Source organism: Patagioenas fasciata, chromosome 23 (genome assembly GCF_037038585.1).
Source record: "Patagioenas fasciata isolate bPatFas1 chromosome 23, bPatFas1.hap1, whole genome shotgun sequence".
NCBI classification, from domain to species: domain Eukaryota; kingdom Metazoa; phylum Chordata; class Aves; order Columbiformes; family Columbidae; genus Patagioenas; species Patagioenas fasciata.
Genome location: NC_092542.1, coordinates 3,365,595 through 3,391,164, shown reverse-complemented (window position 1 = coordinate 3,391,164; position 25,570 = coordinate 3,365,595). Strand labels below are relative to the sequence as shown.

The window sequence follows — 25,570 nt, the reverse complement described above, 5'->3', positions numbered from 1 at the left end:
TCCATGGTTTTTACTGTCTCAGTCTCACTAGCTACAAAAAGGGTGTTGCAGGTAAGTGAATGCTGTACTTACCACTTCAGCCAATGCTGAAATAACTTTGCCCAGAGTTGTGAGAGACTTGTTTATATTTGCTCCTTCCTGAGAAAACAGAATCCAGCATTATATAGTAAGTGAAATTGTTCAACATGAACCTCTGTAGGCTAAACCAGCAAAATGTCACATCCACAATCAGAGAGGGGGAAAAAAAGAAAATAGTCTTCAGTTTTGCAACTATTTTTTTCCATAATTATAATAACAATCCTTTCTTTTCCTTATTATTTGTCGAGCAAAGACTCCACATGATGCTTGTACATCCACTTCCCTTTCTTTCCCCATAGATCAATGGCTCAATACCTTTAATCGGGTTCCTTTGGCACCAGTTGAATCAGCCCGCTCACTCCCCGCTAGATCCACAAGGCTAATCTTGCTGACCTGAAAAGAGAAAGCGCGTAACAATGGGAATTAGTACTGGGGGAACCAGAGTAAGAACAAAACTTCAAAGACTTCCATGGTATGAGAAAAACTCTGTCTAAAAAAAAGGTCCCTATAGTGTGCTTCAAAGTACAAAGTTTTCACAAGCAATTAGCTTGATGCTGTTATCTTACGGATAAGAAGTTTCCAGGATTATGCTCTGTTTTACATGTCGCTACACTCTAAATTACCTAAAAAGAGAACGAGGTCTCACATGACCAGAGTAGAACAGAAGTCAAAAGAAAGTGTTAGTGCCACAGACAACACAAGAATCTCAGAGGAAGAGAAACTTAATGTGCCATCCTGAATCTAGTGACTCCAGCAAGAAAGCACTGGCCTACCTAAAGCTACAGAGAACATGTCAGTTCACGATAATTAAGGGTTTCATATACATATATATAGATATATGGGAGGGGAGCACCTCCTCAATACACATTTTTCTCCAGATCTGTCCACAGTAGTCAGTTCAGAAATACAACCAACACCTGTACTTCAGCTACTTTTGCATGCAGAGCCTCTATTTCAGAGTAATAAGAGCCAGAAAACTGTTCCATGCTGAACAGTGCACCTCCTTTTAACATGCAAATTACAGAAAGTGCCTCAGTCTCACTCATCCCAATTCCTGTGCCCAAAGAAAAGAACTAACGAGGCAAATATTTTGCAATGACAAGCAAAACCACAGAAAGTTCTGGGAAAAAGACTGGGGAAGATTAATGACTTTCATTTCATATATCCCTCACCATAGAACCTAGTCCTTAAGGATGTATTTTTCCCACATCTATATGTTCTCCTGCACATATTCCCCTATCAGTTGTTTTCAGCATTACAATCAAACAAAATCCTGTAAGAAATAAAAAGGCTCTGTCAAGGCACACAGCAAGCTCACCCTTGAACAAAACATAAGAAAAAACAATTAATCCCCTTTTTCTCGTCATACTGCAGATAAGAATACATCACTGCAGGGAAGTTTCGTGAAATAACAGTCAGAAAGCCACTTCTCATCTGTAACACACCTTCTCTGTGCAAAGATCAGTTTCTGTGTCATGTTTCTTCTGAGTAAAGACAATTGTAAACACGGCATGAGAGCGGCTGCTGGTTTCATTCATGTTGGTAGCTGCCACAGTCCTAAAACACGAACAGATACAGACAGGTTTAGAAAACAGGAGCCTCTGTGCTGCAAGTACAACCACCTGCAGGGCTGAACGCAGCTGTAAAGGAATGAGAGCAAGAGGCTGCACAGCTGACGTTCTGCCCTGTAACCAAGGCCAAGCCACACCGAATACCACTAGAAACCCTTTGATTTTTCACTCTTGAATCATTTCCATCTTAATCACAGTTCAAACAGCGCTTGCTCAATCTGTGTACTCAGTAATCTACTTCACGCTCCAACACACACAAAAACGCGAGCGGCATTTATGTCAGTCTTTCCCACACATTGTTAAATGGAGCCTACAGCTGACATGAAAATAACCAGAACCTAAAGCCAGAATGCCAGCCTTTTGCACTTGAATGAAAGGACACTGTGTTTACGTGTTTATTTACACCAATACAGTGACACAGTACACAATGAAGGCACAACTAAAAACCAGCATAATAGTTTATGTACTTCACCTCAAGCCATTACAAGCTTTAAACATCTAAACAGCAATTTACAGCACCATTTCACCACACAAATCAATCTCAGCCTTTAAATGGCATTTAACAGTGTATATTTCAACAACACTCCTCATGCGACATGAGCTTTTTAATAAGTGCCAATGCATCACAGAAGATATTTTAAATTTGCTGCTATCTGCCATGTATCCCCACAACAGAGATAAAAATATATAACACATCACCATCACTAACCTGGCTTTGTTCCCAGCATCCATGAGGTCTGCAATGTCTGTATAAGACGTGACCGCTAACTTGGACAGGTCTTCCACATACGGTCCAAGCAGAGGATGTTCTCGCACTCGCAAATTCCCTTTGTTCTTCGGGTTCAACAGGTCTCTGACTCTCTCACAGTAAATCTCCATGTAACTCACCTGAAAACAGGAATTTGCATCAACAATTTAGTGTTTCTTAAGGCTTCCTCTGCAAGGAGCTCTGCAGTATTTCAGAGTGCTGCTGGTGGAAACTCCCCCAGACCACTACAGGAAAGCTACACGCAGGTGCCTCAGTTCATGTAACAGCTTGAGACAACGGCAAAAAGGGACAAGCGTCACTAGTCTCATACACCTGATCTCAAACATAAGCTGCAGGCCTTGCACGCATGTATAGATCCCTTAGCCATTTCAAAAAATATTGGTGTTTAATTAAAAATTATACACTTGAGTTCACAATCATTTTAACAGCTTTAATGCGACACAGCAGCAAAACTGAAGTCTGTCTAGCTGTCTCCCTTCTCTGCTTATTTGGCAGATGTTCTCTTCTAGATTTCCATTATAAGACAGACAATTTCTCTCTTACATGTACAAATCAGAACCATGAACAAGTACCAAATAGAAAAAATACAATGAAAACGTGGGAAACTTCTCATTCACAAATCCTAAACATGATGCTCCTATTGCATTCAATCTTTAAGTCATCAAATGTTAATAAAATGCAATTAAATGAAGCATTAAATGGACAGATAAAAAGCCACATAACTAGCCGTTTTCTGTTCTGTAATTCAGAAGCAGTAATGACTGGAGTTTACATTTATTAGTAATAATTACATTTGACTTCCACCAGCTTTTTGGTCTTCCTTTCTTTCAAATCTTGCAACGTATTTGCATGTCAAGCTATTAAAACCGATTGGAAGAAAAATCAGTAAGAGAAAGACAACACTGTTCCTGCAAAGTGCCTGCTTTTATTTTAGCAGCATCTCAATGCAGCATCAACAACGCTGCACCTAAGCCCAATTCAATATCCAGCACACAGATATTCTTGGATTTCTCACCATACTCACCTCTACTGAATAGGACATTTCTTCATTACTGTTGTCATTGATTTTCTCAAACAGTTCTTCGCATAGCTGGAAAGAGATTAAACCAAGTCAGAAATTAGTCTTTACTGAGCAATAACAAGTAACTACTAGAACATGTCATTAAATTGGCTTTAGAGTGAGGGTAGGGGAAGGAAAAGAACCTATTACATCAACCACATGCAGCCTCAATGGGAAGATACTTCCTGCCAATTTGACACCACTATCATTTAATCTTATTTTATATAGTATCTCAATAACTGTTCTAGGATTAACTGTTACTATTATTCCGTACCACAAAATTAGAAAAATCCTATAATAACTGAAAATCAAAGTAATAATTTTAGAAAGGAATGACTAAAATCCCTAATTGCCTCATAGCCTCGTAAAAAACAATAGTCTGCTTATTTGGCGTGCTGAAGTTCCAGCGTGTGTCTGCACATGCTGTACAAAACCAACGTCCTTTCTGGGCTCTACCTGGGGGATTATTCCTGCTTGGCTTTCCTCCTGCTTGCCCATCATTGTGTAGGATTTCCCAGCTCCAGTTTGTCCATAGGCAAATATGCAGACATTGTAGCCCTCAAAGGCATGCAGCAACATCTCCTTCCCAATGTCATTGTACACACGGCTCTGAGATGCAAAGCAGGGATCTTCGGGCTGAAAAGACATGAAAACCGCATCAATACAGACTTTTCATTCAAGTAACATCTCAAAAAGCAATTGGGTATCTTTCTACTTCTGTCTTGTGAGTATTTCACAGAATCACAGGATGTTAGGGATTGGAAGGGACCTGGAAAGCTCATCCAGTGCAATCCCCGCCATAGAGCAGGAACACCCAGCTGAGGTTCCACAGGAAGGGGTCCAGGCGGGTTTGAATGTCTGCAGAGAAGGAGACTCCACAGCCTCCCTGGGCAGCCTGGGCCAGGTTCTGCCACCCTCACCAGGAAGAAGTTTCTTCTCAAATTTAAGTGGAACCTTTCGTGTTCCAGTTTGAACCCATTACCCCTTGTCCTATCACTGGTTGTCACCAAGAAGAGCCTGGCTCCATCCTCCTGACATTCCCCCTTTAGATATTTGTAAACATGAATGAGGTCACCCCTCAGTCTCCTCTCCTCCAGTTCCAGAGCCCCAGCTCCCTCAGCCTTTCCTCACACGGGAGATGCTCCACTCCCTTCATCATAATGTTCCTCTGACTGATCCTGTAATCTATTAATACTTGCATAGCTGCTCTGGAAGATTCAGTAAAAGAGCTACACAAATCCAAGTTTTTCCATCAGGAAAACAATCTCGTTGGCCACAGCATTACTCAGAAATATTAAGTCTCATTTCCAACATTCAAGTTACTAAAATTAATCTTAGTGAAATGCATTATCACTTCTTATTATATCTTTTGAGAAAATAAGGCAGGGGAGGGGGAGAGGGCAGAACACCACACTCCTGCTGCAGAACAATTACTGGAAGTCAGCAAGACCTCAGCACCAATTCACAGGAGGGTGGGGCAGAGGAGCCAGACGAGCATTTATTGCTTTTGCAGCTATTGGGAACATGGATCACTACTCTTTTCCAGATACACCACGGGAACTCAAAACACATTTCTCCTTCAACTGTAAGAAGTTGAGCAACTTTCACTCGTCTAAGAGCAAACTTGAATTAACTGCAGTTCACACACATCCTTAAAATTATTAGAACAGAACATTACTGGAGAATATTCTCAGTAATCTTTCAAATATTCACAACTTGTTCTCAAACTCCAGGAGCTCAACTTTTTGCTCTTCCCCAAACCAGAAAAGACAACATACACTGACAAGCTTTTAACCTGAATTAGAGTGAGAAAGACAGTGCACACACATCTGACAGGGATGGCATGATCAGAGGAAGAGAATGCAGTTAAATCACATCGATCAATTAAAAAAAAGGGTTTCTCGTAGAAGAACTTACCGATGTGTGGGACCAATAAGAGTAGTCAAAGCTGAAGGACTTTGGTGCTTCCTTAGGATTCTTTGGGTTGATAATACCTACAGGAAATGAAATTCAAATTCTTAGTGAACTTGATATTTAGGAGTATAATTAATGAGCTTGCTGACCCTCCATCTGTGAATCTGAGCATTCAGAGTTACCACACTGTACAGAAGTAATAAGACTGAAGCAATAGACTCACAGCTTCCTAATACTCAATTTCTTTAGGCCTTACTGGAAATAAGTCAAGGAAAAAAATTCCTAGAAGGAATGCTGCTGCTGAACAAAACTCTTCTGCTGCACAGAAAGCCAGGAACAGGTCATCCTGGCCCCTTGGCTTTTAGAGTGGGACAGACTTTTAGGAGTTCAGGGACATCAGCAAGAAGGAAGATTCAAGAAAAAAGGTCCAAGACACAAATTGTTCAAGAATCCCTGATGATTTCACAGCAGCACTACTCAGCCTGTTTCGGAATACACATTACACAGTCCAAGAGATCATCTCAGCAGGATTTTCTTTAAGAAGCTCATGGAAGACGATATGACAGGAGTTGAATCTACCGATAATTCAGAGACTATCTGCATAGTTTATTTCAATGTTCTTTTACATGCACAAAGGCTACAGATCAATTTTTATTAGGACTGACATTAACTGAACCAACCAAACTACCAGTAATTCTTCTTATCATGTACAGACATTGAATCCCACAGTGATCCCCAACCAACTTGTGTGCTTTTTCTCTTTGGAACATCCATACAATATTCAATGGCCCTATGATAAAGTTCACACACAGACACACATACAAAAAGCCAGAATGAAGAAGTGCTTGTGTATAGTTCCTATGTTATAGCCTTCAGGAGTCCCATTCAAAAAGCTGATCTCCAACTGCCTTTTCAGCTCTTGCAATCCTTTGACTCAATTTTCTTTCCAAGGGTTTCACATGTAAGGATCTCAGTATCTTCAGGTGAGTTAAGACAATAAACACTTCAGAAATACAGGTATAAACATGCTTTGCAAAAAACCCTCTTTTCATATCAGCACATCTGTGAATTTTATGCTCATTTCCTTTTCTCAGATCCTCTAATTCTTTCAATATTTGACCCACACATGCACATTCTCCACAATTAATGAAAGCTCTTCCAGACACCTTTGAGGACTTTTTTTCTCCCCTCTTTCCCAGCAACAAAACAGCTTCCTATGGCCCTTGCCTGGCGGGGAGTAACACACAATGGATTCAGCTGTCATTTTAATGGCATACAGAAGGCCTGTAGTTCTGTATTCCGAGGATGGCAATTTACAAGCACAGCTCTTACTACAGAAATTAATCTCTACTGCCTTTTTTTTTTTAAATATGATACTGTCGGAAATAAATTATTCTTTCCAGCAGCTGTTTTCAACACCATCTGTGTAAGTAAGGGCTGTAAAAAGGCATATTCTTGAGGGTATCAAAATTAGATAAACCACCTTAGATTTACACATACCCATCTGCACCTAACCCAGCAACCTGCCCTTGGGACTGATACACTGATTATGATGTGTGCAAACAAAATCTACAAAGAAAGAAGCCACACAAAGGTGCTGACAGCCTTCCTGGGGATGATCTACATTCTGATACCAGTTACCCTAAACAAAGGATGCTTATTTCTCATGTATTCAAACCAGTTAGGGTTTGGGAGATGCGGACTTCTCCCTTCTGTGATAAACAAAAATTATAACACACACATCTCTTACCATGTCAAACATGAACTTAACATCATGTTGTGCCAAAATCTCTGAAAATATGGTTACAGAATCCCCATTAAAATTAAATCACTCCTCTACCGGATGCTGAGTCCCTGAGCAGGGCTGTTGCCTAAAACTACAGTATGGAGAGAAGATCCCTGTCTGGACTGCAAATAGCAACAGTTGCTACTCTGTTTCTTGTGGCCAACTCCACTTCGCTTGGATGCACCTTGTGCTGACATTCTTGCCTTATGAAAGCTGACAGACATGCAAAGCCAATGAATAATATGCCTTGCACCAGGACAGTATCAAATGGCAAAAATGCTTGTGGCTTTGGATAGCAACATGGGCATCAACACATAACAAACTGGTAACCTAAGCAATCATACATGGCTGTAGTTTCCTTTTACTCGTTTTGACCAAACAGCAGTACATCTGCAGAACACACTGTGCAACCAGTTCTAAAGTGAACAAATAATAAAGACCGCAGAAGATAACTCCCCTACCCCAAACTTAAATCAGCTCTCTCAGTGTATTCCAGACTGCTACAATTCAGCAACTTCTCATTTCTCACTCAATTATTTAACATCAAAGTTCTGAAAGGTAAAGAAGAAGTAATACCTTCTACCTGGAAGCTCTTAGCCCCAAAAAAGCACAAATAAAAAAGTTTCCACATTGGTTCAATGTAACAACCTTAGGGGGTGAACATTATTGTCTTCAGTTGTTTTGGCCAGCAAGTTAAAAACAAACAACCCCCCCACCCCAAAATCTCTAGAAAAAGTCCATCACTTGCAAATAGAGAGCAAAGAAGCCAAACGTTTAATCAGAATAATAGCTCATTTTTCCACTCAGCTCTCTGTGCATGAAGGCACATGGACCACCCATGAAAGACACAACCTCTAGTGGCACGACAAGCTTGCCATTACAGCTTCATCCTGGTCGCTTCAAACTTAAATTTGATCCACCACATTTGTGAAGTTCAGGCTCCATGATTTATGCAACCGGTTCCACTTTGCCCCATTTTTAAGCCATTATTTATTATTACTGTTTTCTTAGACAGGCTTTCCTCAGCCTTCCCACTAAGTTCCATGTTCAGCTCACTATTTTGAAAGCTACTTTCTAGGATGCATGTTTTTGCAAAGCATATTTTGAGAAGCATATCAGGAAAGGGAGATTAACGTGCAAGGAGGCAGCTGTCAGAGGTTGGGAATGCAGCTGCCTGGCCAAAATCTTCCACTGCTGCAGGAACGGGTCAGCGAAAACCTCCTGGATGCCAGGAACTCCGCATGCTGTCCCTCACTGCTGGGATCCGGTCACAGCTCTGCTTCTGGTCCAAGCCTCAAGTCTATTTATCCCACTCCTGTTTCTTACACAGTCTACATCCTCCATTTTTAGAATCACTGGTTCCGCAGAATTCTGTCTATAAATGAATCCAGCAGAGCTGATTGACTGAGAAAAATACAAGACTACGACCTCAACAGACTTGAAGTGGATTGAAATCCCCTTCATTGGGAACACTGAGCAGGTAGCCGCTCGCATCAGCCGTGCCTGATGTGATCTGAGTTGAACCAAGTGATCAGGTACACAAAAACGGGAGATAAGACACCCAAAAGAAGATGGTGAGGCAAAGAAACCAGGAATTCAGACTGAAGTAACTGACCTCACCTGAAGGTGCCTGTAGCACCAAGCATCTTCTTCAGAGGGACAAGGAAATCCATGAAACTAGCTACTTTTAAAGGAAGTTAATGGGTATTTCTGAAGAAATTAGAAGACTTCTTACAGGAGAGGTAAGCTTTATCCTCAAAATTCATATGCCAAATTGGAAAAAAAGGAATGATCATGCAGGAATTAGACTGAGTGGGCAACATGGATTTCATACGCCATTTTATTCAGCAAGCTGTGTTTTCAGCCGAACAAGGAAAGAAACAGAATTTTAAAAGAGGACTGTTTCCAGTGCCTCCAATACCCACAAGAACACTAAAAGCTTTTCAGTTATTTTGTTTGGTTTTTAAACCATGCAAGGCCCAGATGGATTGTATTAGCAAATCATGAAATAGGTCATCATCTATCTCCTCACCACAGCGGACTCACGGCATGGTACGCAAGCTAATAGTTTAATTACAGAGCCTCAGGAAATGAGACAGGCAATAAGACAGATGACCACAGCAGGAACACATTAATGGCCTTTTTATCTTTGAGAATAAATTTGTTTATCTGCTATTTCAAAGGTCCAATGTGGCAATTAACTTTTCAGTTTGCAAACTGACACTACCGCTTTGTGCTGCAACTATAATTAGTCACCATCAGCATGGCACCGGCGCAACTTTGAACGCCGAAGTTAGCCCGAGCAGCCGGTTTCGGAGAAACTCAATCCCTTTTTCAGGCCCCTCGCTCACCAAGAGCCAACTTCTTAGATCACGTGGAATCTTTCAGCTTTCCACAAGTTAAGGTTTCTGCAAAGAGAAACTGGGAGGGATATTTCACAAAATCACCATCTTCAATGCCATTGCTACTGAGAAAGGTTACACACAACTCAGAAACCTGGAAAGGATGAAACAAGTTGGAGACAGGATTTTCCTACTGCCGTGTCTAAAAACCCTTCTGGGATCAAAGCAGCAATCGCTGTGTGGATTAATGTCCACCATTTACCTTTGGAGTGGAAGGCTTAGAAAAAAGCATGGGAATACTCATGTTTTTAAACTATAAGAACTGTTGACTTGGCTGAAGGAGATTAATGCCCACATTATTCCTTTTTATTTCAGTTATTAATTTCCAGAAATCCTGAATAACATGCTTCACCTCAAGACATAATATTTACACCAGTTTTCTAACTTGGTGAGCAAATAGAATAAGTAGAAGTAATTACATGTCATAAATTGATATAAAATTCAAATAAAAGTGCATTGTGTGAATAGCTACACCATGTTATCATTTAATTTGAAGCGTTTAATACCACAGCCTAGACACCCAGCTTGCATCTTAAAAGGTTATTTCTCCATATAATCTAAACTTTTGTATCATTATCTGAGTCCACATATTTAACTAGTTAGGCCTTGTCTAGAAGTAAACAGTAGGAGCAGTACAGCCTAATAAAAGGAGAAAGTGGGAACAAAATCAATGAAAGAATTATAATTTTAGATGCACTGTATCAACAGTAACAAACCAATCTCCACAAAACATTTGGATTTTAACATGCCCTTAAACAGGCAACTTCATTCCTTGGCATAAGGTACTTACACAGTCCATCCTACTTGTTCCTTAATTAACATTTTTCAAGCCATCCACCATCTGCTTTATCAGCTAGCACAAAAATAACATTCACTTTCAACCTTTCAAATCTATGAGATCAAATTCATTGCTAGTTTTTAATTTTAGCAAAAACTGTTAGCAAACTTTGAAAACTCACTTCACTATTGAAACAGTATCAGTATGTTTTGTAATATGTATTCTTTTGCATTCCTATTGTTATTTTGGACTTTTTTTTTGCCTTACAATCCCATCCTGATTTGCTGAAACTGAAATTCAAAAAGCACACCTCAAATATCCACTTTATTTTACAATTATAACCAGACAGAGAGCTGATGCAAAGTTATAGCCTTGCAGGACACTTTCAACTGGAAGCAGCGTTCTCTGTCTTCTCGCCCATTCCTAAACACATACACAAATACATTCCCACTTCAAGCCTTTATTTCTGGAGTTACACTTCCATTCTCCATTAAAATTAACCAAGTAAACAGACAGCGGGAAACCTACAGAGAAGAAAAGAAAAAAAAATGCAAGCAAGCTGAGCCAAGATCAGCCCCCTCATTCCATTCCCATCTACTCAGCCACATAAATATTTTTGCAGGCACAAAGAATGACCACAACTGCTTTAACCACTTAAACCTCATGTCAGATTATAATGACACTGAATTTGCAGTCTGAACCTAATCTGGTTTCATCCCAGTCAGCATTGCTCCTCAGCATGTCACTAATTTTGCAAGTTAGAAATTATCTGCATTTCAGTATCTGTGGATACAAGCAATTCTTTCTAATAAACTCGTGGAATAGAGAGCCAGAGTACACACACAGCACACAAAAGAGGTAAGAGTTTAAATTATTCTCTTCTTCCTCACTGCATTCAAAGTCAAGTCACCAGAGCCAACAGCTCCACCTCTGCTAGTGCGCAGACTCCTAGTCCAGGGTGTGCTGCCACCAGCCGGGCCGCCCACCAGTCCCTGAAGGGCACTCCTGGGAAGAGCTGGCTAACTGCCCTTCAGATAAACACCAGCACACAGAATTAACTTGGGCTAAATCCTGGGATTAGCTGATACACAGTCTGCGCTGAGGGGGCAGGGAGAGACAGACCACCAGATTAATATTGGGAAAAAAAATAACCAAAGAAATCTATCAATTGCCAATCAGAAATAAAATCCAATAATGGTGAAAATCAGGTATGGAATTGGAGAAAATTAATTTGATCATTTGTGCAATACAGCCTGCTTTCTGTCGTTTACGTCTTCTGTTCTCGTATTGCTATCACATGTCAATGCTGAAAGCACAAGGCCTCTTTAATTTCTACATATGAAATAAAATTACATTTCTGCTCACAGAAGAGGTTTCACACCAGCCTCAGTAATTCTCCCAGTGGCAGCAGTAACCTACACAGAGCACATATTCCTGCCAAATGCCGACACACATTAAGAGATAACAGCTTGCAAAAAAGGCACTGTCCTGTCTTCACTTTTGTTCTCAATGATCACTGGTAAAGGAATAGACAGAAGTTAAAAAAACCCCATGATTATCTAGACAGAACTTTAGAAGCAGTAACACTCATGGAAAGAAATACCAAATAATCCATTTCTGTGCCTTCTTCAAACTCTATTTGAATCAATATAAGCTGTAGTTTTACTTTATGATGTCTGAATAACCAATTTAACCAATATAGAAGATCGGATGCCTTCGGAATTGACTCCACAAGACCAAATTAACATTAAATATACAATCTCTGAAAGTGCACGGGTCTGGAAAATATATCTGCGCCATCTGTAGACTGGAATGACAACAATGAGAACACGTTTGTTACTGAGAGCAGGGTGGAGCAGGCATTCTTTGTTTGTTGGAACGTGAATAACACCCCAAAGACACATTTAATACAGGCTTCTTTCTGAGGCATACGTTGCAATCAGATATATGGCTATACTGTTTTTATAAGACAGACTTTCAGGGTTGTTATTATAAAAGATAAATGAAGGGAAATTGACACTTCCAGCTTGTAAGGCAGTGCTTGCTTTTCAAAGCATTGTTGGCATTTTTCAAATCATTAAAAGGGAAGGAAACCAAGTAGAAGCTAAGAACGGCTCATTTGGAATTCAACCGGATTCTCTCCCCACTGTGGAATTTCAACCCTGTACTGGGAGAAAGGTTGGATGGGGGAGGGTGTTGGGCTCGACAGCACCAGGGCAAGGCAAACGCTTGCTCACAGAAGCTGCTAGAAAGCTGCTCTCATCCTCAGCTGCTCTTACAGATCCAAGTGCTATAAATACCAGCTCTGCAGCTGGTGTTCTGGGAGAACAGCATGCCAGCGGGCTGCGCACCAAGCGGGAGCCGGCTGAACAATACTGCTCGACCCATCGGAAAAGCTGAACCAAAACCATTTCGAAACTTCCATTGTCAGCTGATCACCTGAAAACCTCCTCCTGCAGAAGACGCCTATCAGCTCTCTGCATGTAGCTAGTGAAGCACCTGGAGTCAAACTGAATTCTTTCCTCATGTGTTTTCTGCTTCAAGGCAGACAAACCAATCTCCCTTCACTCCCTGCTTTTACTTGATTACATCTCCCAGAGCCAAAGGCCTTCTCCAAAGGCCATTCTGACCCTCAGACACATGCCAGCACTACATTATACGGATATCGTGTAGCACTGGGATCCAGGGGACTCAATTCTGCCAGCCCAAATATCTTAAAGAATCCACAAGGTGAAAATATCCATGTTTAGCTTTAGACCAGAGGTTTAAAAAAATGTGCGGGGCAGGGGGAAGAGAAAAACCACCGCACACCACAAACACACCACACCACCACCATTGGGAGAAAACCATTTTTTTCCTCAACATCTACAAATCAACTCCAGAATGCATGATGTGCATGATGAAGTTTTCCTGATGCCAGGGATGTCTGCTTGAAAACCCACCTGCCATATGTCTACAGCAGCAGCTGTGACTCTTGTTCCAGGCAGAGGGGACCTCCCCACTGAGCCCATTTCCATGAACCAGCCAATACCTTAAGCAGGCCACAAAGGAACTTTCCAACGTTTCCAAGCGACTAATACAGAGTTAAAAATCCAAATAGGCAATTTTCAGTCCTACCCTGGGGATCCGGTTGCACTCATATCTTTCAAGATAACCTAGACTGTACAGGTGTGCTTTTACATGAGTACATTTCATGGCAAATCAGAATATACAACCATCTCAGATGAACTACAGTTTGAGAACTTGTTTTATTCTACCACCAGCATTCACAAGATGCTAAAACCTATTTTCATTCATCTAGTCCACAACTGTTACATCAACTGCAGAGGACATACAGAGTGCTTCAAAAAGATGGATCGATTTAACAGCAAAGTGATTCCAAATTGGGTCCATCTTTTTGAAACATGCTGTGTTCCAAATAGGATACTTCCTTAGTTTAGTTTTCTCAATACTTATTTTGCTTTTTAAAAGAATAAGCTAACTGGACTCTTTGCTAGTGATGAATATCTAAATGCTGTCTTGCAGGTTGTAGCTTCAACCTCTGCTTCATTTTCTCTTTATTTACAGACAAGATTATAAAAACATTTCCACAAAAAACCCAAACAAACAAACAAAACCCAAAACACAACACTAGGCAAGTCTTCAGGCACAGAATAGCTTAGCTTTTCATTTCAATAATCCAAGACAGCAGCTGCCAACATTGTTCATATTTGTTACATTTCAAAACCCAATAAAAGAATGAGTACAAGAACCACTGACACACAAAATACTCTTAGGTCTATAGGTCACTTTGCATCCCATGTATTACACAGCAGAATCTTTTTTCCCATTTACCACAAAAACAGTCATTTATGGACTGGACAGGCAATAAACAAATAATACATTGTGAATAAGATGCATTGGTATAAATCATTCAAAAGGTATGCTGACAATCATGATTTATTCTTGAGTTATTCATTTCAAAAAGCTGCTTGTGAGTTTGACCTAGAACATGATAAACCACCCATCCAGTAATTTAAACAAAATATTAAAGCACATATATTTTCAAATTTATTTAAAGACTGACAAAATTAAACAAAGTTATCTCAGAGGAAAAAGCAAAACATAACTTAGAAGTCCACTGATGACAAGTTTCAATTGAAAATATTCTGTAATAAGCAGAATATGGAACGAACAATATATTAGGCAGCATCAAGCTAACTGGTAGTAAGGCCTGCTAACAGGGGCATCACCCTACGGAATTAATTATCAATATGAAAAGTCCTTAGAGCCCACTAACTTTCACTAGGAACCCTGCCATGGCTGACTGCGCTGCAGGCAATGCTCCTAACACAGCTGCACTGGGCCTAGTGCTGAGTGGGATGAACAACGACACTGCACCAAATGGTATCAATACTGCTTTGATGTTAAAAAGCATGTTAAAAAAAATTTCAATAAATGGCGTGCCCATATTCAGTTTCCCACAGAAGAGTCTTCTCCTTCAAATTAGAACCCTAGAATTAGAATTAAGAAACCTAACACTTCTAATTAGTTCGAAAATAAGATGATTTTATGTAGTCTTATTTTGCCATCATTAAAATATCTAATATGGAAAGCATAAAACTTAATATCCCTTTCCCCTCAGCTTTCTCACTCAAATTATGCGCCTAAACAAAGGCACAGACTGCAGAATAAGCACACCACGAACTCCAGCACCAGCCCCAAGCACGAGTTACACCACAACAATTACCATGTGGTGATCTGCAACCCAACCCTGTATCTGTCAGTCCACATGATACTCCCACACGCTACAGTTCAAAACATTTGCACTTTGGTATTCTAATCTTTCTGTAAAATTCTCAACTCACCACAAGCAAACACCATAAACAACTGCATCAAAATTAAGACACTCGTGATTTATCCTTTCTAGTCAAATTCAGAGACAATCTAGTCTGTAATGCCAGCCTTGAAAGAGAAGATTCCCTAAGGGGGTAACTCTAGATAATATAACTGATAAACAGTACTGAGTTTCGTCTGACAAAAATAAGAGGATTAAGCAGTGAGAGGAGAGCGAAAGACTCTCTCACGAGATTAAAATAAACTTACTCGTTGAATTGCCTTGCATCTGGATGATACATTTGGATTCTTTGCTGGTTTCTCGGGAATTGAAGGGCCGGACCCGAACAGCCACCTTCACTGAAGCCCCTGACATTCTGGTTGCTTGTAGTGCAGTCAAGAAATTGAAAGTGAAGGGGTGAAGAGTGTTTCAAGTTATCCTTCTTGTTGGTGTTTTCTAAAGAGAAAAATACAATTTACTTATTTATAGCTATTGCATTCAACACATTGATAAAATTAGGAAGGTTTTTTGATAACTTCAATTTCTGTTCCACAATCATATCCCGTCCCAAAAGCTGTCACTTCAAAGACGGAACTGAAAATACACTTAACAGCACCTGTACGCTGTCCTCCTGGTCAAAAGTTTCTGTCACGTGAAGCAATTCTTTTGAAGTATTCAAACAGATTCACTTTCATTATTTGGTTTTCTTCCCAGAAAGTGGGAACATGAATATCAAGGTGAAGATATGGTTGCAACATGTGTTTGGCTTAAGCTAACAAAGATAATTTTAGCACTAATACAGCTACTTAGATTTCAGCAGGAGCTAGCTGCCATATACTACACATCCAGGTTCTCTTGCTGCCACAATCCATTAGTAATAATACTAAAACAGACTCAAGTGTGATGGGCCATATCACACTGACTTTCAATACACACCATTCCGGAGAAAAGGGTGTACACAACAACCTTACAGAACCCCTGGCAGTCCTGAGAAAGTCTTCTTCTCAAAGGAAATAAAAACTAATCATCTACTTGTATGTTTAGTGATTAAAGGGCATACTACTCTGTAAGGAAGAAGATGAATAAAAAACTACTGCCTTCAAGGTAAATATTACTATCTTCTGCAAATGTTCACCAGTAAATTCATCTTCATTGTCAGAATACTTGGTCAAATTCCAAGACATCAAATGATGGGGCATTTTAGTTGGCAGCAAACTATCCAGGATATCCACAATTCAGGATACTGTCAGTACCGAAATTAAACAGACTCAAAAGCAATAATATAGATTAAAATCAAAATGCCATCAAGGCCTAGTAAAAAGCTACCACTCTTGGCTAGGAAAGCCACAAGGAAACAAACAAGGATAGAGATTATGGAAAGTTAGCAAAACAGCTGTTCAGAGCAGTAGGGGCTGAAGAACAGGAGGACCAGAGCGAATCCAATTTTAGGTCCTCCACTAAGGATCAGGTTGTGATGACTGTGTGATGTATCAGCTGAACTCACACACTATGAATTGCTATCTTTGTACTAAGTGAAGGTGCCAGATAAAAGAGTGGTTCAGAACTTGGCAATGCACCAAAAGCCTGATCATATAAGCATATCTCTACTTGTCAACATACCAATGTACTGGATTGCGCAATAACAGAGAGAACTGAAGTAAGAAGAAGCTGGAAGTGAAGATAAATATACTTTAAAATCTGAGATTTTATGTTTCAGAGAACACGTGCAAACTCACCACCTGTTTCTGGTGAATTCTAGCTCTGCAGCCTCAGTTTAACACCCATATTCTGCCCATGACCCCAGAGCTACCAGGCCTGTCATCCCATCTCCTGCCTGAGCTCAGCGGATTGTCAGCTCATCCTCCCAACATGGCTGCCCGGGTAATTGTGCTGTACCGAACCCAGGGGCACGTCCACGGCCGACAGGCCCAGGAAAACCACCCTGAAAACCACAATCCTTTCACATCCTTGCATCTTCCAGCTGGCTGAGGGGCTACGCCGCCCTCCTGAACAAGCAATTATCGCCTCCACCTCGCCTGGGCTAGAAAGGAGAGAAAGGACGGCGAAACGCGGCGGTATTCCCGATCCCCACGACGAGGAGAAGCGGCGGCCCCGCCGTGGCTGGAGCGCCTGGGGGAAAGGGCAAGGAAGCGTCCCGGGGGACCAGCAAACGTACCGGGCAGATGCGGGCGAGGAAAGGCCGGGTCGGGCCCCACGCCCTTGTGCCGCTGCCCTTCCCTTGCCGGGCACCCAGTCCTGCCAGCGTTGCCCCCTCCACCACGCAGGCCCCATCCCACCCGCGGCGCCCGCCACGTTCCCCCTGCCCAAGAGCTGCGTAAACCAGCAATCGCCGCCTCCCCCACCGCATTACGGCATCCACCCCCCCCGCCCCAGCATCGAGCCGTTCCCCCCCGCTCCCCTCTCGACCGCCGCCGGGGCGAGTTCCCTCAACACAAGCCGCCCCTCACCTGGGGCTGGGCAGGGGGATCCGCAGAACGCGGGTAGTGCGGGGCCGCCGGCGTTGTCAGCAGCTGGGAAAGGCGGCGAGGCCGGAGAAACAGCGCAGCGCGGGGCGGAGAAAACAGAAAAGCCCGGCCGTCGCCATCACGCTTCGCCGCCTCCACCGAGGCTGGGAGACACCCCCCCCGCCCCCGCCGCCAGGAAGGGAGCAGGAAGGAAGCGGGAAGGGCGAGGGAGGGAAGGAGGGAGGGGAGAAAGGGGGAGGGAAGAAAGAGAAAGGCCGCGCCGGGAAGAACGAACGCAAAGATGCGCTCGCCACAGCGCCGCTCCCACACTGACAGGATCCCGCAGCTCCGAGCCCGCCTCCGCAGGGGGCGGGGCGTCCGTCTGGCCAATAGCCGCGCGTCGGTACTCCCTCCTCCCTACATCTGACCAATCGTCAGGCGCGGAGTCGACGCGTGCCCGCCTCCCGCCGTGCCAATCACAGGCTGACACAGTCGTCCACTAATCACAGCTCGGGAATGTCCGTCCGCAGTGACGGTCCCCACTCTTCCCCGTGAGTCAATCCCTCCGCCGAGCCCTGGGGATACGGGGAATCGGTTCTTCTCCATCCCTGGCCAATCAGAACTCGGGACGGAGCCCGCGTCGTCCCTATTTTAACCTATAGCGAGCGGCATTAGGGCACCTTAGCTCTATCACCGCTCCGCCGTGGTGTGTGCGTGCGCGCCTCTGAGGTAGCGGCGGACTTGCCTGCGCGCCCGAGGGTGGCGTCTGTCGTAAGCGAAGACGTGAGCAGAGATTGAGCACTTGTGACTAAAAAAAGCCTTTTAATGTGCGCGGCTGGTGAGCGCCCCCGGCTCCAGGGGCCCGTGAGCGGGTAGGCGTGGCTGCCTGCCCAGACACGGCGGCTGGAGCGGCGCATTCGCCAGCTCCCAGCCAGCTTCAGGGGGGTTCAGTAGGATTTTGAGTCTTAAACGAGGCCTAAAGATGATAGGTCAGAGGGGAGGGATTAATTTTCACCTTTCCCCCCTTCAAAACGTTTTTTTTGTTTTTTTTTTAGATCTCAGAATGTGTCTTATATATGTGATTAAATTGTTCTGTCAATGGTGTTGTATTAGCTCTTGTACTTCCAGTTTGGGTGTTTTTGTGGCAATAACCAGCTGTAAGGTTCCTCCTTTCTAGTAACACTTTCATCACTTCTACTGTTAGAAATAGGCTTGTGTTTAATCTTATAAGCATCTTAATACTACATGAAATACCTTAATTACTTATTTTCCACACATACACCATCATATGCAAATTGCATTTAAGCTGTTGAGAACAGTTGGGACCTGAGATTTCTAGTTTCAGAACGGGCTTTACTTTTGGTCCCAGGCCCCGTCTGTTCACTATATAAATCTTCAGCGTGTCTCTTTTGTTCCCCATCACTTTCAGGTTTTTGGGAGAGTGAGGTATTGGTTACTTTCTGTTTGATTAATTGCGATTTAGTTTTATTCCCGTTGCCAATCTAATGGTGTGTGCGTATCACCTGCAGTTGTGCCCGTGAATGCAAAAGCCCAACGATACAGGGCTGAGCAGCGGGTTGTAGGGAAATAAAAGCGTAGAACCAACGCAGCAAAACCAGGTGGCTTTCAGATGGCCTAGAAAATGCCATTATTTGAACTTTGGAAGACTTCCTATTGACGTGCCATACGATTTGGTGGTTTTTAGCGTGATGTAACCGTGCTAACGTCTACCTAGGGCCATGTGGAATGAGGTCAGTTCCAATTTCTCTAAAAAAAAACCTGTTTCGAAAGCTGCTGCCAGCTGTCAAAATACTGGGCGTGTGCTGCAGTCCTGGGTGCTACCAGACAAGGGGATTGATTCCACTTCAGCAAAGTTTGTGTCGTGTCTCTTAGGAACAGCAGTTCCTGCATCACTGTCTTATGTCTAAGTTTGGAGAGTACTCACACCGAATAGTTCCAGGATGATAATTTGCTTTTTGTTTACAGAGTCTTGAAAAATCTGCTAGAAGTGCTCAGAGAAAGTCGAGCTGCATGTTGAGAAAGAAAATGGTAACGAGCACATGACACACACTGTGTAGCGTCTGGGAGATCACTCACGGCAAAGGGAGACGGGAGGAAAATTGCTCTTTAAATAGCCAAGTATGGAGGTGAAAGGTGGTCGGGTGTAAAGGCGGGCCTGGCCTAGCTGCTTGTGATGCCTTTTTAATTATAGAACTTAGGCATTTTATGCAATTTAGGTAGACTTGCCTTCTCAATGTCATTTTTGAAAGTCAGGTCTCCTTGGGTAATGTAGAATTAACTTGCTAAAATATGTACCAAAGCGGAATTCTAGTGCAATGTTCTGCCTGTGAATCCTGTTTAAAAAAAAAAGAGTGTTCATTCCCTTATAGGAAAGGGACCATTCTTACTCCTTTACATGTTTCTGACAAATACTACATAACCCTGCAAAATAGCAGAAACTGACCCAATTTTCTACAAGTGTGTGTCTTTAAAACTAGAATTTAGACATTCTTTTTCAATAAAATATTCATATAATGAAGATCCTCACCACAAGGTAAGTTCTTGAGCATTATTGTACCAGAAAAACAAGAGCAAGTAGGACTGTGAAAAATTTATTGCATTCCTAGTACAAACAAACGCAGTTGGTTACTGCAGCTACTGTGATATCATTCGGCTGTCCTTGCTGCCACCAGGGAAGAGTTCACAGAGATGTAAATTGTGCTATTCTGCAAGTGTAAATTGTGATATAATAGAATCAATTGTACTGAACTCTATTGCTATCAACGTCAGAGCTCGCCCCTGTAATTTCTCCAGTCGCATAACCAGAGGGCAAGTAAAGACCAGACATAGTCTTGAACTTCAAATTTTCCAAGAAAAGCACGTTTTGCGACATCGATGGAAGTTCCTGCAATGAGGAAATCACAGCTCAAAGCTATTCAGATCCTGCAGATACACATAAACATCAAAGATAATTTGATCTTCTCTAATATAAAGTCTCTGTATTGTAATAAGGTTACAACTGTATTGAAAAAGGCAAATGGCATGCTAGTATGGGAAGGGGAAATAACAAATAGCTGCAGGTGGTATTAAATGCATTAAACTAAGAATTGCCACACAGCCGATATGCTTTCATGAGACATTCATTCTTAATCCAATACTAAGTTCAGCTTTCCTTTCTAGTTCCCCCAATGTCGATTATCCCCAGACAGACAGGGGGTTGATTCACTTTTGTACCCAGAAGACAGTGATATAAGGGTACTTTCAGCTGCATGTATTAAAATACATTTCATTATTCTGACCATGAATGCTGAATTTGGGAGAGCATTTGTCTAAATTCACACCTTTGAAACACTCGGTAGTACTCCAGATAAAATTGTTTTAGCCACTTAACATCAGCCTCCGTGTCTTCTGCAATGCCCGCACTGATAACATTTTCACGTGATAAATGTATGCCATAATTAGACTAAAGAGCTCCCTGTGCACTTTGCTATTTATATTCCTCTGGTCAAAGTCTGATACGATGGCAGAATAAATATAAATTCAGATTCTGAAGGGCATTGTCTTCTTTAATACATCCTATACCAAATGTAAATATTTCCGTTTCCTCCTGTCAGACAAGGTTGAGAGAAACATGGTGAATTTGTTCAAACAAGCCTCTCAGTTGGTACAAGGGAATAAAAACAATAGGATTTTCATTTCATACTTGCATTAAAAAGAGAGCTAGTTCCCTACTGATTTTCTGGCAAAACATATAACTAATATCCAAGAGGGCTGTGAATTTAAAACAGTCCAAATGTGAAAGAACTATTTAAGAATAGCAGATCTCGAGCCCAGTACAGGATACACTGAAGCAACCAGCTTTTTTTAATTCAAGGGTGGATTATTCCTGCTTGCACTCTTCTCATAAGACCGCTCGTTGTTTCCACAGCATCCTTATTCACAAAGAGTGGTGGTGTATCTAATTTGTAATAGCTGAGGAAAATTAGAAGCAAGCATTTCTTCCATCTGTCAATAAAACTGTATGTTAACTTCCAGAAGAAAGCCGTAATGAAACGGTAGCAGTTGCAGCTCCCTGCATACCCGTGTAACGTGTCCCGAAACCACGATGGATTTGGATGCTGGATGACAGCTTGCAGAGAGGCGCAGCGGCCTTGGTTCTGTGACGTTTGAAGAGGGAAAGAGAGGGGTATTTGAATTTGTGGAATGAGTGGAGGTTAAGGAACTAAAACCAGCCAACAAACAAGCTGCTCTATTCCAACAGCCTGCACAGACACAAACTTCAGAATATTCCTCCCACCCTTGGGAAAAACAAACAAAGCCATCCGGGGGGGACACCAGCACCAAAATACCCAAACAAACCCCCCCACAAAACAACCAACCACAACAAAAACCCCACTACATCTTCACATTTTAATGTGGAATTACTTGCACATCTCAAAGGTCAGCACTGGATTATATATAACCTCACCACAGTTCCCCCTGGAGCCCGTCACCAACTGCCACGGAGCTATTAATAGGTGTAAGAGTCACCACTTGGGAACATCCATTAGTTTGAAGTATTACTGTTATCTGTGTGCACAGAAATTTTTCACATAATTTACTAAGTTATCTCCAGACTGCAAACCTGAACACTTTATTTTTTATACTTTCGGTGACACACTTAAAGGAAAGACAAAGGAAACATTTTGTGCGAGTGTGTATCATTTATTGTAGTTCAAGAGAGTCAGGAATTGAACAGAAGACACAGCGAAAAACAAATAAAAGAAAAACAACCTTTTTTTTTTTTTTCAGACTTAATTTTAAAACACTGTGGTTTCAAATCCTTTTTAAAAAGGAAATTCAAGTATCGTATGCAGGGGGCAGTAATACAAAAATGTTTGCGAATATTTTTTTTTTTTCAGTTTTTTTTTTAAAAATGTAATTGTACATTTCCTGCACCCTTTCTGCTTTGGTAAGGCCAAGCCATGGATACAAATTGGTACGCAACATAAAAAAATGAACCCTGCCCCAAACTGCAGCCTCTAAGAATAAAAGGATCTGCTCTCTGCGGACAAGCTCTAATGGCTCAGAACTGTCATGTAGCATGTATCATATCTGCAGCATTAAAAGAACGGATTTTGTTTGTTAAAAGTCACCGAGATCCTGGTATTCCCAAGCATCTTATTCGTGGCAGCCGTTTTAACACACTTCTATCTCAAGGCTTTTCAGAAATACCAGATCATCTAGAGCAACATAAAGAAAGAGAGACATTTCAAAGAACAGAAATTAAAATCCACGTGTGAAATCTTTGCTTTGTTGAAGTTATCCTCGTGTCTAACACCAATTAAAGCCCAAATACGCAAATATGTGTAATATAAAAATACGATCCCAGGATGAACGCTTTGTTGCAGGCACAGTTATCGCACAGAATATGTTCTTTTTGAGGGCAGGGGAGCGATTTTGATTTTCACAGGGATTTTTTTTTGCATTACAAAAAAAAAAGAAGACAGCAGTGCAGGTTTGACAGGTGGAAGAGGAAGAAAGGAGGGAAAGAGGAAAAAGTTACTTTAGCAGCAAAATGTCCAAGGTTCTAACCACAATCAAATTAACGGATATCTGGCTGTAAAAAATAAGGTTGAAGGGATGCTGCCCTGATCCATTCATCTTTGCTAAAATAATCCAGCTGTAAAAACTCCAAAATGTGACATATTGAAGGACAGTTTTGTAACATAAGCAACTTCCTAGCTTGTCCTCCATGTTATTGACCATCGTTATCACTTAAATATATGTACAAGAATTAAGCCGCGTTTCTCCTGGTCCGCACGCGGGGGTCACTGCTCGAGTCAGCGCCCGCAGCCGCGCTGAGCCCAGCGGCTCAAAGGGAAACGGCTCCGCTGGCCACAACAGCCCACGCCCTGCGATCCCGCGGGTGTTGGTGTGCACAGCAAGGGAATCTTTAATGGTCAGCGTTCTGCTTGTCTCTCATCCAGGCTTGGATTTGCTCTTTAAGTTCTGGCACTAATAATGTAAAGAAGAGAAAAAAGAACGATTAATTTAGCAGTTAAATATTTTATACTGCTACCATAAGACAGCTCCTTATGACCAGTAACAATTCCTTTTCGAGAAACTTGATCAGGAATATCTACTACTATTTTTTTCCTCTATCAACATTATTTTCTGAACAGCTTTGAGTAAATCCTTATTTACCTACCGTAACAATATCCTTTAGCCCAGTAGTTACAAAGGCCAGGGTGTGGGGTTTTTCCCCCAGAAAAAGGGAAAACAGATGGAATTAACTGAAATGAAAGAGCTGTTATCTCTGCTAAGGCCTCAACACCATTTTCCGAAAGCACACAGAACAAACTGCACACAAACTGCTTCCCCCAGCCAACGGTTCCATTGCTAAACGCTTTTAAACCGCTACCTGGTTCCAGCATATTTTCTGTCAGCGTCTGGCGATTGAAAGGATCGGTGGCAGAGTTCAGCAGGTGCCTCAGGATGATGGACCTGTCCATGATGGTTCCGGACGGCAGCCTGACGGGATCGGTCATCAGAGTGTCCATCAGCGGATCTGGGGGCACAAGGCTCTCATTGAATTGAAGACAATAGCTACAAGTTTTATCTGCACACACAGTGAGAGTGCAGAACTGATATCCAGGGTCCCCAATCAGTGGTATTGCTAAAGTTACCAAAAATGGTTAAAATTAGCAGTGGACTTTTTTTTTTTACTCTTTTAAAGTACATGTAAGCGAAACATGGATAGGACTAGATAGTACAGTCCCAGGAAAAAACTAAAGAAACTTGTAGCTCTCTATATTTAACCATTTAATTGAAAGAGAGCAGGATGCAAGGCTGCATAAACAACACGTATACTTTCTATTAATATATATGCATATTTATAATCGAAGTAACAGATCCCTCGGCTCCTAAGAAGTCACTATTTAGAAAACTCAACTTGCCTCTGAATTCATCCGGAGCATCGCTGTAATCAATTTCTGCACGGGCGTTCTTGGCAACGATTTCCTCCACTTTCTCGGCCAGCAGTTTGAATTTCTCTATTGCTATGGTGGACTTGATGCCGGCCTTTCTCATCTTGGAGATCACCTCCTCAAAGAGCTCTTTGCTGTAGGACCTCTGCAAGCAAAGCAGAAAACCACCACTTCGCTGAGCTGTTGTATCCCAACGTGCCATAAAAATAAACATTCTAACGATCTTTTAATGCGTTTTTAAAACTTCAGGAGGGATCGATGAAACCTCAGCATTACGCCAGATGGAAAAGTAGCATGCGGATCACATTTCATCTAGCACCACAATGTCAACTTTGGGGTAGACTTATGCTTTTTTACTGGTCATTACTACTATAGAACTGTTCATGTTCAGGCAACATCCCCTAATTAAAATGAGTAGGACACTTGGAGAGGCTGACTATCATTATTGGAACTGTTCCTTATTCAAAACATCCATCTTGCCACTCCTGCCTGATTCTTGTTCTCACAAGCCTTGCCTGAAAATAGAGCATTAAATTAATTTATTCTTTTTATTTCTTAACTTCTCCAATCATGTGCAAGGCAGCACTGGGAAAGAAGCGATTCCTCCTCCTGACCCAAACCAAAACAAACACAAAATCCATCCCATGATGTTGCAAAAATAGTCAAGGCAGCTCGAAGGGAGCCAATACTTGCTGGACATTTGCCATCCAGTGCAGTAAGAACTGTACAGCTACACAGTATGAGATTCAGAGACCAAACGCACATCCTGTAGTTCCAGCTGAAGCAAGCATTGCTTTCATGTAAAAAAAGAAAGGCGGGGACTTCTGAAAGCTGCTTATGTTCGAAAGGCAGCATTTTAAGTTCACAATGCCCTGTTTTGATATAAGCCTTTTAATACAAACTGTTATTTACGCTGCAGCACAAGGCTGAATGAAATGACAAAACAACACACATCGAGTCTCA

General features: G+C 41.9%; 2 protein-coding genes across 21 annotated transcripts in view; both read right to left on the bottom strand.

The window, feature by feature from the left end:
- Window positions 1-17,995, bottom strand: part of KIF1B (kinesin family member 1B) — a 74,484-nt gene extending 56,489 nt beyond the window's left edge. For 5 of the 16 annotated variants that reach the window (XM_065855232.2, XM_071798604.1, XM_071798607.1 and 2 more), the window contains exons 1-9: window positions 17,643-17,994; window positions 15,444-15,630; window positions 5,396-5,472; window positions 3,935-4,114; window positions 3,443-3,508; window positions 2,359-2,537; window positions 1,524-1,635; window positions 394-471; window positions 73-138 (exon numbers count right to left, since the gene is read on the bottom strand). In XM_065855232.2, the coding sequence (XP_065711304.1) occupies window positions 73-138; window positions 394-471; window positions 1,524-1,635; window positions 2,359-2,537; window positions 3,443-3,508; window positions 3,935-4,114; window positions 5,396-5,472; window positions 15,444-15,549 (864 nt within the window). In that variant the 5' untranslated portion in view covers window positions 15,550-15,630; window positions 17,643-17,994. Of the gene's footprint in view, window positions 1-72; window positions 139-393; window positions 472-1,523; window positions 1,636-2,358; window positions 2,538-3,442; window positions 3,509-3,934; window positions 4,115-5,395; window positions 5,473-15,443; window positions 15,631-17,642 lie in introns of all 16 variants that reach the window. The other 11 variants (XM_071798599.1, XM_071798602.1, XM_071798601.1 and 8 more) reach the window with 4 other exon arrangements.
- Window positions 17,996-22,322: 4,327 nt separating this feature from the next.
- The window catches only part of UBE4B (ubiquitination factor E4B), a 34,229-nt gene continuing 30,981 nt past the window's right edge, over window positions 22,323-25,570 (bottom strand). For all 5 annotated transcript variants that reach the window (XM_065855127.2, XM_071798278.1, XM_071798279.1 and 2 more), the window contains 3 exons: window positions 24,578-24,752; window positions 24,043-24,189; window positions 22,323-23,636 (listed from right to left, as the gene is read on the bottom strand). In XM_065855127.2, the coding sequence (XP_065711199.2) occupies window positions 23,575-23,636; window positions 24,043-24,189; window positions 24,578-24,752 (384 nt within the window). In that variant the 3' untranslated portion in view covers window positions 22,323-23,574. The remainder of the gene's footprint in view (window positions 23,637-24,042; window positions 24,190-24,577; window positions 24,753-25,570) is intronic.